The 19613-nt window shown below is 39.3% G+C and overlaps 1 protein-coding gene and 1 pseudogene across 2 annotated transcripts; both read right to left on the bottom strand.

The window, feature by feature from the left end:
* Positions 1 to 1116: 1116 nt before the first annotated feature.
* On the bottom strand, positions 1117 to 7121 carry LOC143849641 (vicilin-like seed storage protein At4g36700; annotated as a pseudogene). Its single transcript, XR_013235741.1, has 5 exons — positions 6768 to 7121; positions 5888 to 6066; positions 5465 to 5545; positions 3409 to 3711; positions 1117 to 2288 (listed from the first exon to the last, which is right to left on the bottom strand). The product of XR_013235741.1 is annotated as a vicilin-like seed storage protein At4g36700 (transcript).
* A 5979-nt stretch (positions 7122 to 13100) lies between these two features.
* LOC143850663 (uncharacterized) lies at positions 13101 to 13709 on the bottom strand. Its single transcript, XM_077359887.1, has one exon. The coding sequence runs from the start codon at positions 13707 to 13709 to the stop codon at positions 13101 to 13103; it is 609 nt and encodes a 202-aa protein (XP_077216002.1).
* Between the last annotated feature and the right edge of the window lie 5904 nt (positions 13710 to 19613).

The raw sequence follows: 19613 nt of genomic DNA, 5'->3' as shown, positions 1-19613 counted from the left end.
TTGGCATGAGTCACTTCTTCTCACTGGAGCATCCAAAGGCCTACGTTCACCCAAACCATCCTAAGCGGTGCTCTCTCATCTTCTCCTCAATTGGTGCTACCCCAACCTTTTTATTGATATCTTCATTTTTAATTCAATCTAACCTTATGTGGCCGCACATCCATCTAAGCATTCACATCTCTGCTAGACTCATCTTATGCACATGCTGCTTCTTGGTGGCCCAACATTCTGAGAAGTACAGCATGGGTGGCTTCACAGCTGTCTTATAAAACTTTCCCTTCAACTTGGTAGGTATTTTAGGGTTGCAGAAGCATGCTTCCAGGAACCTACTCTTATTCTATGGTTAACATCCTCTTCAATCTCTCATTCCTTATGTAGGATTGAACCAAGATAGAGAAAGATATCCCTCTTAGGTACCTCCTGTCCAGCCATATTTACTACATCCTCGCCCCGCTTCCTTACATTACTACATTTGCACTCTATATACGCTGTCTTAGTCCTGCTCAGTCTAAAACCTTTGGACTCCAAACTCTACCAATGTTTTTCACAGCCTGTCCCAAGCCAGGATAAAGGAGGAGGGTTAGCCAGGATAAAGGAGGAGGGTTGGCGTCAGATTGGCAGCCCCTATTTGATCTAGTTCATTCCTGCCGACCGTAAATTTGCCACTTTTCGATCTAGTTCATTCCTGCCGACCGTAAATTTGCCATAGAACCTATAGAAGAGATGACATTCATAGAAACCCAAAAAATAAAGAAGGACAAAGACAGAAGCTCTAGATTAGAAAATACAAATATAGAAAAGGAAAACCAGACGTGGCAATTGGGACATAGACGAACACATTAAAGAGCACTCTCCCTACTATTCTGTAGGTACAACTGCCTGATTCTTCCCACTCCAATTCCAGATTCTACACATTTTCTTGAAAGCTCGACAAATACGACAAATACATACTGCACCCTGATTTCCACCTATGGAAAGTAACTTAATTTCATCACAAGCTTTTGAGATTTTAAAAGAACATGAGGAATTTATCCATGAATGAAGAGATGACATTGATAGAAACCCAAAAAACATAGAAGAACAAAGACAAGATGATTTTGACATTCTAACAGAACATGAGGAATCTATCCATGAAGAGATGACATTCATAGAAAGAAACTTAAAAAACGTAGAACAGACAAAAACTCTCAATTAGAAAATACAAATATAGAAAACCTTTTGAGGCAATTGGGATATTGAAAAACACACTAAAGACCACTCTTTCTACTTCATCCCTTTATTCTCTAGGTAAAACTGCCTCACTCTACCCACTCCGACCTTCAGATTCTCCACATTTTCTTAAAAGCTCTTTCTGGTTCCCCTCCTCCTCTTCCTCCTCCCCTTCCTCCTCTCTCTTCCTCCTCTCTCTTGGCCGCCTCTTCTTCTTCTTCCCTTCTCTCCCTTTCTAGCCTCTCTTCTTCCTCCCTTCTAGCCTCTTCCTCCTGTCTTTGCCTTTCTTGCCTCTTCTCTTCCTCCCTTCTCCTAGCTTCCTCTTCATCCTCTTGTCTTTCCCTTTCTTGCCTCTCCTCTTCTTCCCTCCTCCTAGCTTCCTCTTCCTCCTCTTGTCTTTCCCTCTCTTGTTCCTCTCTTCTCCGCGCTTCCTCCTCCTCCTCCTGTCTTTCCCTTTCTTGCCTTTCTTCTTCCTCTCTTCTCCGTGCTTCCTCTTCCTCTTGTCTTCCCCTTTCTTTCCTTTCTTCTTCCTCTCTTCTCCTAGCTTCCTCCTCTTCTCTCTTCTTAGCCTCTTCCTCTCTCTTTCTAGCCTCCTCTTCCTCCTCTCTCTTTCTAGCTTCCTCTTGCCTCTGTCTCTCAATTTCTTCCTCCATTATCCTCTCCTCCTCCTCAGCACAAGAAGTGCACTCCAATATAATAGACTCAGTTTGAGCAGCTAAAAGTCCCTGAATTGTTGTGTTAGGAACATTGAAAGACATTGCCAATATCTCTACATCCAAAGCTCGCAGAACTGAACACTGTCCGGCGAGGAATTGAGGGTAATTCATCCTTGCCATGGTGCTAAATCCCATGAACACAAGTGAGTCATTGTTAAAGGACATCTGAGCCATTGGGTGGAACCGCGGGATCACAAATACGTCTCCTTCTTTGACCCTGAATCTTGAATTCTTGCACTGATATGACCCATCAGACGACTCATTGGCGGTGCTGGGGCAAACCACATGCACCATCCCTTGCCCTTGTGTGACAATGGCAATCTCAGTTGCTCTTGGATTCCAATGAGGCCCCATCATTGACCCCTGCAAGTTTAACAGTCAATAATATGTTAGTATATAGCTTATAAAACATCAGTTCCAAGCATAGTAACAAAATTTGTACTCTAAAAAGTTTATCCCCCTCCCTCCCTCTCTCATCGGATGATTTTAGACCTTTGATCAATCATGATGAAAAAGATGGCCCATCAGATCAAGTCCCAATCACAAAGTACATATGCGATATGTGCATTGAATATCGATATGTGCATTGAACGAGTCCCAATCACAAAGTACATATGCGATATGTGCATCGAATATCGATTTGTGCGATATGTGCATCGAATATCGATTTGTGCATTGAATATCGATTTGTGCATTGAATATCGTTCGATTCCTCAAGACAAGATTGTCTTCCTAGCTTAGTATATACCTGCACTTAATTTTTCTATATAAGAATGAACAAAGATCTTAAATTTTCTATATAAGAATGAACAAAGAAAATGGAACGGTGCTTAAGTGCATTTGTTTGCTAGATTGCGAAGTGAGTTCAGTTTTCACTACAATGTCTTTTTTCAATAATTTTGAATTCCTCGCACCATTTGCTCACGACATTGAAATTAATGAATTATTGATCAACTTGGATTCGAGAATAATTCAGCGAGGCAGAGTGTTTGAAAAACAAAAATTTTGAAAATGTTTGGGGAGAACTTCAAGAATAAGTATAGGAAGAAACTACTAGGTTTTATAGTTACCATGCATATTATCTACCATACTTGTACTTATTTTTCTAAATAAAAAATGCATGGCATGGTAGCTTAATTAAGTGACTAATTGCTTGGGGTAGCTTAGGTTAGAAGGGTGACTTTAGCCTCCATTAACTAAATTCCTCTCCAGACTTATAAATAATATATGAGAAATTGGTGAAGAAATAATTCAGCGAGGCAAATGGTCAAAAAACTAAAATGGGGAAATATTGGGTTGAGTTCGGGAAAATTCATAAAAATTGCACGTAATTTTCTATATGCATTACGTACTAAGTTCATGCTTTAAGGAAATTCACCATCTAAAATTCAGGATCTTTTCAAGAATTTTTCAATTATTCAGAGAATTTTTTGACTATGCTTGCAGAAGATATATGCTTGATAGATAATTAGAGTGTACTAACCTTGGTCAGATTTACCAGGAAAACCCCAATATCTGAACCTTTCAATGCATGGAAGTCTTCCTCGCTCACTGCTAGGCTCCATCCATTACAATTCTCAACATCTGGTTTCTTCTTTAGAATATTAAATGCCTTCGTCTTGGTTTTCTTCTTCTTGTTACCAAGCTCTTCTAAGTCGCTGCCTCCTATAAGCGCTTCGAAGATGCCCTTCTTCCAATCCAAGCGGTCCATCTCGTTATTCGTCAAGTGTACAATGGATGGAGGTCTAGTTGCCCTTGTAATCCCCTCTATGAGATCCTCGGAAACCTTATAAAAACATGTACAATATCAGACGAAGAATACAATGCGATATTAGATGGAATTATTATTGAAACACATGTAACATAAAATGAAACTGATACCATATTGAATCCTCATGTTAGTTCCTGTATCACAACAAATTCTTAGAAACCTTACAAAGCCATGTTACCTTTTTATTTGAATGGCAAGTATAAATTATCTTAGAAACTAAGAAGGCACACGACCGAGATGATCGAGACAACAGGGAAACGGATACAATAAAAGGACGTAGCAACAACTATCAGGGAGGAAGAAAATAAAAAAACTCCAGAGCAGCCCTACTAACACCCAGACGAGCAAGCCTATGTCCATCGCTATTCGTATACATGTTGAAACCAGACATAGAAGCCTGCTATCTATAAAGAATGGGAGTGGCTACTATCCATCCACCTAGTCACATTATGCAAATCTCCTTTCGAGAATCAGCCTGCTTAGGATACAAAACCATGTTACTGTCGGAAAAATTTAGAATCTTCGGCTAGGAATCATAAAATGCTCAGCCCAACAGGAAAATGTCCACAAAATCCACTAAATCCATCTATTCAAACCAATGACAGGAGATCTTGTCGGTGCAGTAAGTAAAAATTAACGCTTTAAAATGTCAAAACAAATCGCTCAAGGGTGTAAGGAATCTCTCTCTCTCTCTCTCTCTCTCTTTCTCTCTCGCTTTAAAATGTCAAAACAAATCGCTCAAGGGTGTAAGGAATCTCTCTCTCTCTCTCTCTCTCTCTTTCTCTCTCGTAATCTCAAATGAGGCTTTTCACCTGAATTAGTCCTGCATGGGAAATCTCCTGCTGACTGAAATCCGGTGTAATTTCTTCCATTTCCATGGAAGAAATGTCGAGATTCCAGTTAGGGGCTTTCAAGCACCGTCTAGTTTTTTTGTTAAGGATCCTGTGTTGTGCTTTTCTGATGTCAGTTTCTGCTGGAAAGAAGCTTGATCCGATAAAAAGAGTTCCTTAGTTTTTTCTCCGGCAATCTGAATATGAGGTTCCATTCAGGTTTCAACATTTTTTTACTAGATAATAATAATAATTGTTAACTTACCAACTTCTCCAGAAGCTTAAGCTGTTGGAGGAAGGAGTTATTTATCTTTTATACTTCAACACTTCCCCACACGTGTGGCCCACTTGGCAAACACGTGACACATGTGGTCCCACTCTGGGCCGATCATCGCATATGGATTTCAACACTTCCCCACACGTGTGGCCCACTTGGCAAACACGTGACACATGTGGTCCCACTCTGGGCCGATCATCGCATATGGATTTTTATTATCCGGGAGGTTTGAACTCGAGACCTTTGGCTCTGATACCATGTTAACTTACCAACTTCTCGATCATCGCATATGGATTTCAACACTTCCCCACACGTGTGGCCCACAAGAAAAACACGTGACACATGTGGTCCCACTCTGGGCCTATCATCGCATATGGATTTTTATTATCCGGGAGGTTTGAACTCGAGACCTTTGGCTCTGATAGCATGTTAACTTACCAACTTCTCCAAAGCTGTTGGAGAAAGGCAGTATTTAATCTTTTATACTTTAACACTCCCCCTCACATGCGGCCCACTTGGTAATAGGGTCACACAGTCCATGTCATTTTTCAACTTTTTAAATCTATATGACAGAAAGCTAAAGTAAATTTACATATATGAAATTAAAGGACTTCATATATATCAAGTAGAAAGCAAATTGAAAGATTTCTAAATTTCTCACCTTAAATGCCATTTGAAGGATTTTCTTGTCAAACCCAAGAACCAAGTCCGTTAGCGTCGTATAAGCCCCCACAAATACCTCCTACAGTACATATACAATGTATTATAGATGTAGAAAAAGAACAACTACATGGGAGAAACATAGATAAAATAGAAGGCAAAGAAGAATTACTCATAGGGTAAAATAGAAGGCAAAGAAGACTTACTCATAAGGTATCCCTTTAATGATCCCTGTTTCCCTAATATGTGTCCATTCTAAGGGCAGCCAAATTTCAAAGCATAGACCAAAACCACTCAACATTAACAATGTAATTATGCCTAGACTCTTCTTTATTTAAATTCCGAATTACTAATTGATAATGCTCAATGCTTTGATATAAAAGAAATCGATGAAGGCATGAAATAGAGCAAGAAATGTCCATACACTTGAATTTTCGCTGGTTCGATTCGTGAATAAGGCAAAGATCCTTAGCTTCTCTCTTGTAGGGTCTGCATGGCTTTGCATATAAAGCACCGAACCTGCTTGGAGTCGATAGATATCGCCTCGTACTACCTCCATGTGACGCATGTCCTCATCATCTGCCCAACTCAGCCTTCCACTTCCTACAACCATGCAACATAAGGCAAAACACATGAGCTTTCCAAAATTATATTACCAACCATGAAGGAAACTTCATATGTAGTTGCATTTATCACCTATATGAGAAAGCCTCTAATCATAAAAGAAACTATCTCTCTTTGGATTTCCTTTGGAGTTTGGAAGACAAAGTTTAGCCCCGCATGAAAAAGTTAGAAGTGTGGAGAGGGTTTATAAAGATTCCTCCACTCAAGTCTCAAGACATCTTCTCACTTACTGAGCCATAGGACAGTGATGTACGTGCAAAGCAAGGGCAATGGGTTGTAGGGTGCTAGAGGTGCTTAACAACACTTAGAAAACCCAACAAGAAAAATTAATTACACTAACATGCAGGAAGATAAATTAGAAAACCCAACAAAAAAGATTAAATTTTTTTTCTTCTAAAAAGTAATCAAATATAGTGTTTTTATATGGTGTAAGCCCATATAGTCTGAGTAGTGTATGGCCCACTCCATAGGATGATCCAAACCGTCCATTTGATGGGCCACAACGTAAACATGTTGTGCTTATAATTTCCATAGGATGATCCCAACCCTCCAATCTATAGAGGCCATAACATGCATTTCCTCTATATTCACCCCCTTTTGTTTGTCTTTTTCTGGAGAACAACCAAAAAGGGTAACAAAAGGGGGCTGAAAATTTAGAAAAGGTAGATGGAATTATATACCAGTGTGCACAAAAAACACCATGTCTGCATGGAGTAAAACTGGAAGAAAAAGTGAATTGGGTTCCAAGGTGATGAATTGAATATGATAAGGCCCTCGATATCCATCGTTTATATCAACGGCTGAGATCGTCCCAGACTCCGTCAAGGCCACGGTTCGCCTACTTTCTTTGGTAATCACACGGTCCAGATTAAATACATTTTCATCTAACTTCTGAGCTTTTCCATAACTAAAACAGAAAAGAAGAAGAAGAAGAAGGAAAAAAGCAGAGGATTGCAAATTCCACACTTTTCTCAACATTTCTCTCTCCTGTTTGGCCTTTTTTTTTCCTGAGAATTGTTTTTTCTTAGTTTCAGAGGTAGAAGAAAGGCTATTTTAAATGTGCACTTAAGCACTACGTGGGCTTTTGCATTAGTTCAAACTGCCACGTGCAAACTCTTGATGACACGTGTCACTGCCATGATCGGGTGGTTCTGATTTTCGATCTTTGTACATATCTGTACTCTTTGTTTCTCGGGAATTTCTCGCGATATATATATTGGTTAAATCTCAGCAACACGAGATTTTGATGTTCTTGTTGGGGTTGCAGCATTAGCAAAACGTTATTTACAATTGCACTAACTCATCTTGTCTTTTATTATTTAACAAGCTGTCAAAAGTTATTGCAACGCTAGTAAAAAAATTCAGGAACACCAATTTTAAAAAGAAAAGACATAGTGAGTTAGTGCAATTATCAAAACATTGTAGTGCAAATATCAGTTGACTTTGTTGAGTCCGAAGTTTTAAACGACAACTTCCCAACTTTGCCCCCGCTTGACAGTTTATAACGCATTTTTTTAGGGGTGCAACTTGGGTCGGACTGAGGCCAACCCGAGCTTTGGATTGAGGATGGTCAACCCTAACCCAACCCATCTAACCTGAAATCAGGACGGGTTGAGTCGGGTTCACCTTGGGACAAACAAAAAAATACAATAACTCAAAGAAAATCAAGATAAAATTAGAGGACGGTGGTCGGGTTCCCGTCGGGTCGGGTTGCCAAGGCCCCAAACGACCCGAAATTGATTTGGGTTGGCTTTTCCCAACCCTAACCCAATCCGAGGAATTGCGAACCCAACCCGAGCCAAAATGGGCTGAACCCGGGTTCGGGTTGAGCCCGACCCAAGTTGCACCCCTAATTTTTTATTATTTATTTATTTATTAACTTTGTTTTTTAAGTTTCCGTATTTTACTAAGTTTTTTTGAACCAATATCGTTTTAAACTCGAATTTTTCAGGCCTGCTTTCATGCCGAATCACATATTGCTACTGACTGTCCATCATCAACAATGAACATCACCTGAACCACTCTATATGGTGCCCGAGCGTCAAGTCCCATGTGGGTGGTACCGTCCGCAAGGGACTTGACGGTCAGGCACTATATATATATATATATATATATATATATATATATATATATATATATATATATATATATAGAGAGAGAGAGAGAGAGAGAGAGAGAGAGAGAGAGAGAGAGAGAGTGTTAGGTGAAGCTACACATACGTGTAGCTAATATAGCTACACCGACGGCTTAAAATACAGTGGGCCCACATTGTTTGGGTGATCCAAACCATTCATTTGATAGGCCCTCACATTGAGAGGGTGTGCCCAAAAAATCAGCTCCATTGGATGATCCCAACCCTTCAAACTATGGAGGCAAAAATGGACAGATTTGTGAAGGTTTTTACACGTCCATTTTTGCGTCAACAAAACATAGGGTTGGGATGATCCTATGGAGCTGATTTTTTAGGCACATCCTATCTATGTGAGGGCCCATCAAATGAATGGTTTGCATCACCAAAACAATGTGGGGCCCACTGTATTTAAGGCGTCGGTGTAGCTAAGTTAACTACACGTATGTGTAGCTGCACTTTTCTCATATATATATATATATATATATATATATATATATATGAGTTAAGTGAAGCTACACATACGTGTAGCTAACTTAGCTACACCAACGGCTTAAAATACAGTGGGTCCACATTGTTTGGGTGATCCAAACCATTCATTAAATAGACCCTCACATTGATAGGGTGTGCCCAAAAAATCAGCTCCATAAGATCATCCCCACCCTTCAAACTGTGGAGGCAAAAATGGACAGATTTGTGAAGGTTTTTACGCGTCCATTTTTGCCTCCACAAATCGTAGGGTTGGGATGATCCTATAGAGCTAATTTTTTTTGGCACACCCTATCTATATGAGGGCCCATCAAATGAATGGTTTGCATCACCCAAACAATGTGGGGCCCACTGTATTTTAAGCCGTTGGTGTAGCTACGTTAGCTACACGTATGTGTAGCTACACTTTTCTCTAATAAATACTTCATGTATCATTATTTTAAGGGGATTTATTAGGGAGCTCTATAGATCGGAGGGTTGAGATCATCTGAAATGATTTTTCAGGCACAACCTATTTATGTTGTGGCCCATCAAATGGACGGTTTGGATCACCCTATGGTGTAAGCCGTACAGTACTTCTTGAAAAATACTGGACTATACTGGTGTTTGGACCGATTGTGAATAATTGATCTAATGATTCCGAGCTATGAAGGTCAAAAAATGAAAAGAGAAAAGCTGGGGAGTCCAGAGTAATCAAAATACAAATATGTCTATTAGATGATTCGGATTGTGCGGTCGGAGCAATTTTTGGCCCATGGGTAATTCAAGGTGGCCCAATTCCGTTAGGTGGATGGTTTAGATTTATTATTGGATTGGAAATGTGTATAGTAAGACGAGCATTTCCCATTGGATTCTTTCATTATAGGTTATTAATTTGAGGAATCCTAATCAAATCTGTACGAAAAAAAAGTTCATAGTTTATTTATGGACCTATATCAGACAGTACACGTGTATAGCAATTAGGGCCATTGATCTATTGGAGAATTTTCATTCCAATGCTAGAGACGTGAAATTAACTACTAAGCATAAACACAATTTTGGATTCAATAATCAGTTTTGGACTCAAATCAATTCTCAAAATCCAAAATGAACAGGGCCTTAGATTTTGAGAATTGATTTTGAGTCCAATACTGATTATTGGATTAAAAAATAAACACAGTATTGAGTCCCATAATCAGTTTTGGACACGAAATCAATTCTAAAAAATCCATAAAAGAACAGGGCGTTTGGGTTTTGAGAATTGATTTTGAGTCCAAAACTGATTATTGGACTTAAAATCAAGAACCGGTTTTGGCCTCAAAATCAGGGCTTTAGAATTCCCAAATAAGAAATGATATTCGCACTACCAAATTGTAATAATGGCCTGGTAGAACATTCTTTGGGTGGAACGGCCAATTTTTTTTTTTTGAAAATTGACAATTTATTGAATATTGGTTGGGACAAGTTGTTCCCTCCATATTACAAAATAGGGACCATTGATCCAGAAACACACCCTTAAGGGTTTACAAAGAACTAACAACTAACATTTCCTTCCTCAGAACTCTTGATTTAGGCAGTCCATCCGCCTCCTCATTTGCCGACCTCCTTCGATGCTCAATCCTAGGGTTAAGCGACCTTATAAGATCAAGTGTTTCCGCTATTAGATCTTGTAGTCACCAGGGGCCCTTTGAGGTGCCCGATGCCCAAGCCACCGCATTTGTCGAGCCTCGCTCAACTATTTATGGTTGTTGATTATTCTCATATGCCCATCGCAATCCGAAAAGAAGAGCTCATTCGCATCACATATCCCAATTGGACCTGAGAATGACATTATAGTAGTTTGTTTGTCATCTCTAATCAGACCCCCAATGCCTACCTTCCCCGGGTTACCAATAGAGCTTCCATCAAAGTTGAGCTTGAGCCACGCACATGGTGGGGCCATCCATTTCGGCTTAGGATTGGTTCGGATCGTTCTATCCCAAATAATTGACCACCAATTCTTTACCAAATCCTCAACTCCGTAAGGGATTTTCTTCTTAATCTTGGCCCATGAAATAAGTTCAACCATGATGTCTGTCGCCAACTGTCCAGATGTCCTGCTTTGATCTTCAAAGATACGTCTGTTCCGTTCCTTCCATATATTCCAAACAATAGCATAAGGAAAAGTGGACCATAGTAACTTACCAGTTTCCTCAAAAGGCCTGTTTGGCCAGTTAATCATAAATGAATTAATAGAGCTCGGGCAAACCCAGATCATTCCAAAGGCTCCGATTGCCCTCAACCATAATTGATAAGAGAAGGGACAATGCAGCATCAAATGATCCATTGTCTCTTCATCCTAATGACAAAGGACGAACATACTTACAAGGCGAAAATGTCTCCTTTTTAATCGATCGCAAGTATTGATTTTTCTATGCACCAACGTCCACCCAAAAGCTACCACTCTTGGAGGGGCAAGGGATTTCCAATGCGCCTCTTATTTGATTTCTGACCAGTATTTAGTATCACAAAAAAAGGACTTGGCCGTGAATTCACCATTCGATTCTGGTGACCATATCCGCTCGTCATCTTTGAATTTAGAACAGTATACAGAATGTAACTGTGCAAGAAGTTGTTGAAGGTCCTGTATTTCCATGTCTTTAAGATCTCTTCGCAATCGAATGTCCCAGAATCTTTTTCCCATCTATCCCTCTCATACCAGGTAGTCCACCACGGTTGCCTCAGGTCTCATTGCAATCCGGAATAACCTCGGGTACCCCATAGAAAGCACTGTTTTGCCACACCAAAGGTCCAGCCAGAATCTTACCTCCGTGCCTTTCCCCACCTCATATCGTATCTTTTGATCAAATTCTTCCTTGATCGAGCAAATGGATTTCCAAGAACCCGATCCCTTCCCGCTTACTGGTTTCTTAATGCTCCAATCCCCCATTGCAACCCATATTTGGAACCAACCACATGGTGCCAGAGAGCCATCTTTTCATTTCCATACCGCCATAGCCATTTTCCTAGTAAAGACGTTGCGCATCCTTAGCTTCCAAATTCCCAGCCCTCCATCCTTCTTTGATTTGGTTACCCTCTCCCAATCCATTATGTGTCTTAATATTCTAGATTGCCTATTACCATCCCAAAGGAAATCCTTCTGTAACTTTTCAATTCTCAAAGCTACCTTGACCGGAATTTTGAAAAGCGACATAAAGTAGACCAGCATGTTTGTAAGTGCTGCTTTTATTAGGGTGATTCTTTCCCAAAGGAAATGTATTTCTTCTTCCAGGTAGCTAGCTTATGCTCCACTCTTTCTACCACTGGATCCCATTGTGATGTCGAAAGGAACACCAAACCCCAATGGCAGTCCCATATAAGAAACCGGGAAGGCCCTAGCAATGTAGCCAATTGTTCCGGCTAGATTCTGAACCACTTGCTGATCCATATTGATGCCCAAGAGCATACTTTTACTGAAATTAATCTTGAGACCCGAAGTGACCTCAAACCACTTGAATATCCTTATAACATTGGGGATAGCTTTGGCTTTACTTTCCAAAATGACGAGCATATTATCAACAAATTGGAGATGTATAATTTTCTCACCTTTAGGCCCTGCTTGAAAGCTCTGGATCAACTCTGGACTACCAGCCTTCATCAACATCAGGCTAAGTGCTTCCACCACTGAGATGAAGAGATAAGGAGCTAATGGGTCACCCTGCCGAAGACCCCTTAAACTCTTAAAATATCCTTCTACTGAGCCATTAATAATGACTGAGAAGCTGTTAAAAGATATCACCGATTTCGTCCATTTTCTCCATCTCGTGCTAAAACCCATCCGATCTTCTATGAAATCAACAACCTCCCAATCTATATGATCATAAGCTTTTTCAATATCTATTTTAAAAACTAGACAGGGATTTCCGCCCGTATTGATAGAGTCAATAATCGCATTAGCTATTAGGACCCCGTCCAGGATCTGTCTCGAGTCAACAAAAGCACCCTGGAAATGTGAAATGATGCCCCCCATACAACTTTTCACTCTTCGAGCGAGCAATTTGGATACGATCTTTGGAATGCTATGAATTAGACTGATCGGTCTGAAATCCTTAATCCCAATCACCCCCTCCTTTTTTGGAATGATCGCAATAAATGTAGCTTTTGTAGCTTCACTGATAATTCCTCTCCTGAAATTCATAGATAAAAGCCATGATATCTTGCTACATGATACCCCAATATCTTTGGAAGAAAGCCATGAGAAACCCATCCGGACCCGGAGCTTTGTCTTTTTTTCATGGAGAATATGGTATGTTCAACCTCTTCCTCCGTGAAGTCTCAATCCAGTGAAATTCGCTGACCAAGACTAGTTGATTTGAACTGTAAACCCCCTAATTTCGGATGCCATTCAACCGATTTTGTGTACAATGCTGAGTAGAAATCAACAATTCTTTTCTTGATCAAGCCAATATCCTCTATCAGCAAGCCCCCCTCCTTCAGGCATGTAACAGTATTTGATCCGTCGTCTCGCATTTGTCTCCAGAAGCTTCAACCTCTCAATTTTCTCAACAGCCGAGAGGGGACCATCGATTTCTTTGGCTTCCAAGAATTCCAGAGCTATCGTAATTTCCTCCTTGCTACGTTTGTTATTCTCATCTGCCATTTTTTGCCATTCGTTCAATTTCATCGCCTTCAATTTCATGCATAAAACATATCCCTTCCAGCCTTGAACAGTAGACTCCTCCCACCATTGCTTGGCCTTCTCATCAAATCCTGGAACTTCAAGAAGATCCAGATCAAATTTGAAAGGTCGAGGACCTCCAGAGAAATCCGAAATCTCCAGCACAATTGGGTTGTGATCAGATAGGATTTTGGGGAGAGCCCTCTGATTAATAAGTGGGAAACGATCTTCCCACTCGCCAGGTATAAGAATTCGATCAAGCCTGCTAATTATTAAACGATGCTGATTATTTGACCAGGTGAATCGTGCTCCTTGCAAAGGCAAGTCAATCAGTTCCATTTCTTGACTAAAGTTTGACAATTTCCTCATACTTATAGTTATTCTGGTAGAAGTATTCCTTTCCGATGGGAATCGAATCGTATTGAAATCTCCACCAACAATCCATGCCCCCTACCATTCAGTCCGGATAGAAAATAGATCATTTCATAGTTCATTCCTCTCCCTAAACCTTACTGGGCCATAAACCACCTTTAACATCCACTTCACATCTCAGTCTGATGAAGTAAATGTTATCGAAATCGAGAAATGACCAATCCTGACTTCTTCCATAAGGAATTTGCCTTCCGTCTAGATTACTATAATTCCCCCCACCGATCCTATAGCTTCCTTAGCAGCCCATTCCCGGTGATTTCTACCCCATAATTTGTTAATGAGATTATTCGTGACACCCATTATTTTTTATTCAACCACTGCCACCAGATCAAGCTTTCGCTGATTAACAAAATCCTTGACTGTCTGTATCTTCCAACCCCCTTATATTCCAGGACCCCAGCTTCATTGGGAGCGGAAATTAAGAACTCCCAATGACCCAAATCACTTCTCAAGTAGAAACCTCGGTCATCATGGAAAGGTAAAAAAGACCAACCCATCCAGCTGGTCATAAATTTTTCCTGTAGGATGGTTAGTTGGGAAACCCCTTTTGCTATGATCCGAACTTGCTTGATTGAATTTGTTCTTTGCAAAGACATTTTCCTTGATCTAAGCCCCTGATAGATGATGATCAGTTTTCCGCTTCCACTTAAATTTTTGAAATTTTCTTATGTTCCTGATCATTCCTGTGGAGTTAGCCCCAGCTATACCATTCTTGAGTATTCCCAATGCCCTTTTTGTTGAAGAATTTTCCTCTTAATATAAATAATATGGCGTACCTGTTTACTGATTTCTGTCAAAAACAGAAAGAATAGATGATTAGTATAACCTTTTCGATGCGGCGAGTTGAGGCACGGACTAGGTCGCTCTCTTTAAGGTGATTTTGCGCCTCTGCGGAAAAGCTTCCGGTGCAACAGATTCCAACGCAATCACCCCCAGGATACAACAGCCCGACGCACCGTCGCTATCTATCTGAAGTACACGATCAGATAAATCCGAACCAAACAACGAACACTCCGAATGCCCAGAAAATGGAATAAAACAGAGATGAAATAAAATAACAGAACACTCTGAAATATAGAGAGAAACTCGGTTCTGTCAACAACAGAAAGAAAGAGAAGCACTGTATTATCACAGATAACAGAGTGCTAGAAAGCAGAGAAGTTGTGTGTTTTAAAAAACGTTGGTGTGCTTCTGTTTTTATAGCAAAAACGTGTCTGTAGAAGACACCTTTTAAAAACAGTAAAGACACAACGTTAAAACATTAAACGCATCCTTTAAACGTTATTAAAGATGTATCTAACGGTCAGATTTAGGGAGAATTAAATAGACGTGACTTTTGGGATAAAATAGAAAAGATACGATTAGGTTTACAATAAACATGACTCTTGGTGTTTAAAATAAACACAACTCTTGGTGATTAAAAAATAATAATCTCGTTTAGGGAAAACCCAAAACCCAAAACCCAACCCAACCCACACGCACGCGCCCGCGCCCCGACACGGCACGGCTCGGCGCGCGCGCGTGTGTGTGTATTTATTTGTTTTTTGTTCTCTTTGTAAAATCCCCAAGGCAAACAAATTGAATGCCCTTGAAAGGCTCAAGCCTTAGCTCAACATTCCCTCTTATATGGATGGGAGAATTTTTCTCAACTTCCCATCTTGGACTAAACTTTTGAGAGATAAGAGAGCACACTCCAAAGGTTTTTAGTGGGAAAAGTACAAGAGAAAGAATCAATTTGAAAATTTCAAATTTTGGGTGGGAAATTCAAAAGCAAAAAAGAATCTTTTTCAAAAGCAAATGTTTCTTTCATTTTTAGTATTTAAAATACTAACAATCTCCCACTTATTTTAATAGAAAAAATACTAGTAAAACTTAATGCTGGGCAATCAGCAGAGTATCACGTATAATAAAGGTGACTATGTCTGGAACCTTTACTTAGTGTAAGTGCATTCTAACTGTAAGGAATTGATAGTGACTATGTCTTGAATTACAATCATTTGGTACAGAGAGACGTGCACCACACACATGATACTAAAGTGTTCAATTGGTTCCAAAAAGCTCGCACATTACGGCCATGTGCTACATCCCAGTTTCCATGTAAGCATATGAGAATAAGCTCTCGTCTCTTTTGGAAGCGGCCCACTTCCACGCTAACATGTAGGTGAGTCTATCAAGGATGCTCCTGTAGCCTATACATCCCACTCATACGAGCTATAGATCTCATTAAGAGTAATAACTCAACCTCCCAAACGCTTCAGGATATCATGCTTGAGTTACACCATAGGGATGGACTTTGAGATAAACTTGAAAATAGCATGATCGTCCACAAGTTACACTATGACTCGTTTTTCCCATTGAAAACCTAGTTCTTGGGATCTCCAGTCCCTAGGTTGGGTGTCCATCATAGGTAACTATTTACAAATGGGCTTTAGTCCCATCCCCCTCGATGTATTGCAGATTTTCTCCCTTGACAAGGCCTTAGTTAAGGGATCTGCCAAATTATCACCAGATCTCACAAAGTCAATGGTGACTGATCCATTAGAAATCAATTCTCTCACAGTATTGTGCTTCCGGCGTATCTGTCGCGACTTTCCATTATAGTACTTATTATGTACTCTTCTAATAGCAGCTGTGCTGTCACAGTGAATCAAAATAGCGGGAACAGGTCTTTCCCAAATAGGTATATCAGATAAAAAATTTCTCAACCAACTAGCCTCTTCACACGCAGAGGTTAGTGCAATCAACTCAGATTCCATAGTGGACTGAGCAATAATAGTCTGTTTCTTGGATCTCCAAGAAACTGCACCACTACCAATAGTAAATACATACCCAGTGGTAGCCTTAGAATCTTCTGACAAATTATTCCAATCGGCATCACTGAAACCCTCTAGAACAGCAGGAAACCTATGGTAGTGAATCCCATTATTAATGGTTCGTTTAAGGTATCTCATGACTCGTGATATAACATTCCAATGTTCTATACTAGGATTACTAGTATATCTACATAATATGCCTATTGCATATGCTATATCAGGTCTGGTACAGTCTGTAGCATACCTTAAACTACCAATAATACTAGCATACTCTTTTTGATTAACACTATCACCTTCATTAGAATACAATCTAATACTAGGATCAAAAGGAGTATATACTGGATTACAATCAAAGTACTTATACTTTTTAAGTATCTTTTCTATATAATGGGACTGGTCTAAAGATATACCACTATCAGATCTTGTAATTTTAATCCCTAAAATTACATTTGCTTCTCCTAGATCTTTCATATCAAAGTTTTGTTTTAATAGATTTTTGGTTTGTTTAACTATTTCCAAGTTAGAACCAAAAATTAAAAGATCATCAACATACAAGCAAATAATAATACAATAAGTATTAATATACTTATAATATATACATTTATCACTTTCATTGATTTTAAAACCATTTGATATAATGACATTATCAAACTTCTCATGCCACTGTTTTGGTGCTTGTTTAAGACCATACAGTGACTTCACCAACTTACATACTTTATTTTCTTGACCTGGAGATATGAAACCACTAGGTTGGTCCATATATATCTCCTCTTCTAGACTACCATTTAAAAAAGCTGTCTTTACATCCATTTGATGAATTACCAGATTATGGATTGCAGCAATTGCAATCAAGACTCTAATGGATGTAAACCTAGTAACAGGAGAGAATGTATCAAAGAAATCAATATTTTCTTTTTGCCTAAAGCCTTTAGCAACAAGCCTAGCTTTATACTTGTCTATGGTTTCATCTGGTTTCAATTTTCTTTTAAGAATCCATTTACACCCTATGGTCTTAAATCCTGGTGGTAAATCTACTAATTTCCAAGTCTGGTTTGACATCAGAGACTCCATCTCATCATTGACAACTTCTCTCCAAAAGTCAGCATCTGACGAGGATAATGCTTCCTCTAAGGAAGAAGGATCTCCCTCCAAACTAAAGACATAGAAATCAGAGCCAAAATCCTTGGCTATTTTGGATCTTTTACTTCTCCTAGGTTCAATTTCTTCTTCAGGGTTTACCTCAATCCTAGGCTCGGTACCCCCACTATCTCCAATAGTCATGGTACCCCCACTATGTCTTGATTTAAAAGGAAATTTATCTTCAAAGAATTCAGCATCCACTGACTGTATTATTACACTGTTATTTAGGTCTAAAAACCTATATGTTTTGCTTGTAAGTGAGTAACCCATAAAGGCACACTCTATGGCTCTACTTCCTATTTTGGGTCTCTTAATATTAGAAAGTCTTACATAAGCTAAACATCCCCAAACTCTAAAGTAACTCACATTGGGTTTCCTATTTTTCCAAAATTCAAAAGGTGAGACTTTAGTTTTATAATTAGGAATTCTATTAAGAACATAGCAGGAAGTTAGAATTGCTTCTCCCCATAAGTTAGAGGGGGCTCCTGAACTTAGGAGTAAAGCATTCGTAAGTTCCACTAGTGTTCTATTTTTCCTTTCTGCAACCCCATTTGAGGCGGGGGAGTAAGGAGCGGTTGTTTCATGTATAATTCCTAATGACTTAACAAAGTCAGTGAATTCTAACGATTCATATTCACCTCCTCTATCACTTCTTAGTCTCTTAATCTTCCTATTGAATTGGTTCTCTACTTCTAATAGGTATTCCTTAAACATTTTTAAGGCTTCACTCTTATGTCTAATTGAATAGATGATTGTATACTTAGAAAAATCATCTATAAAGGTTATTAAGTATCTTTTACCACTACGGGTCAAGATACCGTCTAACTCACAAATGTCACTATGAATTAAGTCTAAAAGTTCTGAATTCCTTTCAACACTTTTGAAAGGCTTTCTAGAAATTTTAGCCTTAATACATATTTCACATTTGTTAAAGTCTTCTAAGACTACTTTAGGAATCATACCTAATACACTCATGTTATGTACATATTTTCTATTTATATGACATAACTTAGCATGCCATGAATTAACAGAAGAAAGCATGTAAACAGAAGAATCAATTTCATTGATTATTTCAACATTCAGTTTGAACATTCCATCACATGCATATCCTTTACCAACAAAGGATCCAAACTTGGTTACAACATACTGGTCAGACTCTATGGTTTGTTTAAAACCAGCCTTGTTAAGAAGAAAACCAGAAACTAAGTTCTTCCTCATGTCTGGAGTATGAAGAACATCCTTCAGTATCACTTTCCGCCCTGAAGTGAAGCAAAGTTCAACGTCCCCAACACCGAGTACCTTTGTTGTATGCGAATCCCCTAGAAGCACCTTCTTCTCATTATCTGCATGAGCATACATCTTGAACCACTTCCTGTCAAAACACACATGACGGGACGCACCAGTGTCGACCCACCACCCTTCAGATCCTCCAATGATATTCACTTCAGTGATCATAGCCACAAGTGGCTCTTCTATCACGTTGGCTTGAGGGATTGACGCAGTCTTCTTATGTCGACACATCCGTACAATATGACCCTTTAGACCACAAATATAGCACACAACTTTGGAATAGTCATTCTTTCCAGAAGTTGTGTTTTGGTTCGGACGCTTGAAGGTACCTCGGTTTTGGTTCTGTTGCTTTTTCTTCAACTTCTTTTTGGGCTTCAGATTCACTTGCGGTTTCTGATTTTGGTTCTTAACTTCAGAAATGGCATTAACATTAGTTACATTTTCAGTGTTCCCTTCTTTCTTATCTTGGTTACGGTTTTCTTCTTCGATCCGAAGACGAACAAGAAGACCTTCCATAGATAATTCCTTAGTTTTATGAAGAAGGGAATTTCTGAATTCTTTCCAAGAAGGAGGTAATTTGTCAATCACGGCTGCAACT

Source organism: Tasmannia lanceolata, unplaced genomic scaffold (genome assembly GCF_043159265.1).
Source record: "Tasmannia lanceolata isolate RefF3 unplaced genomic scaffold, GAP_Taslan_0.1 ptg000018l, whole genome shotgun sequence".
Taxonomy (NCBI): domain Eukaryota; kingdom Viridiplantae; phylum Streptophyta; class Magnoliopsida; order Canellales; family Winteraceae; genus Tasmannia; species Tasmannia lanceolata.
Note: the sequence above shows the minus strand (reverse complement) of the source record. Positions and strands in the feature narration are given on the sequence as shown.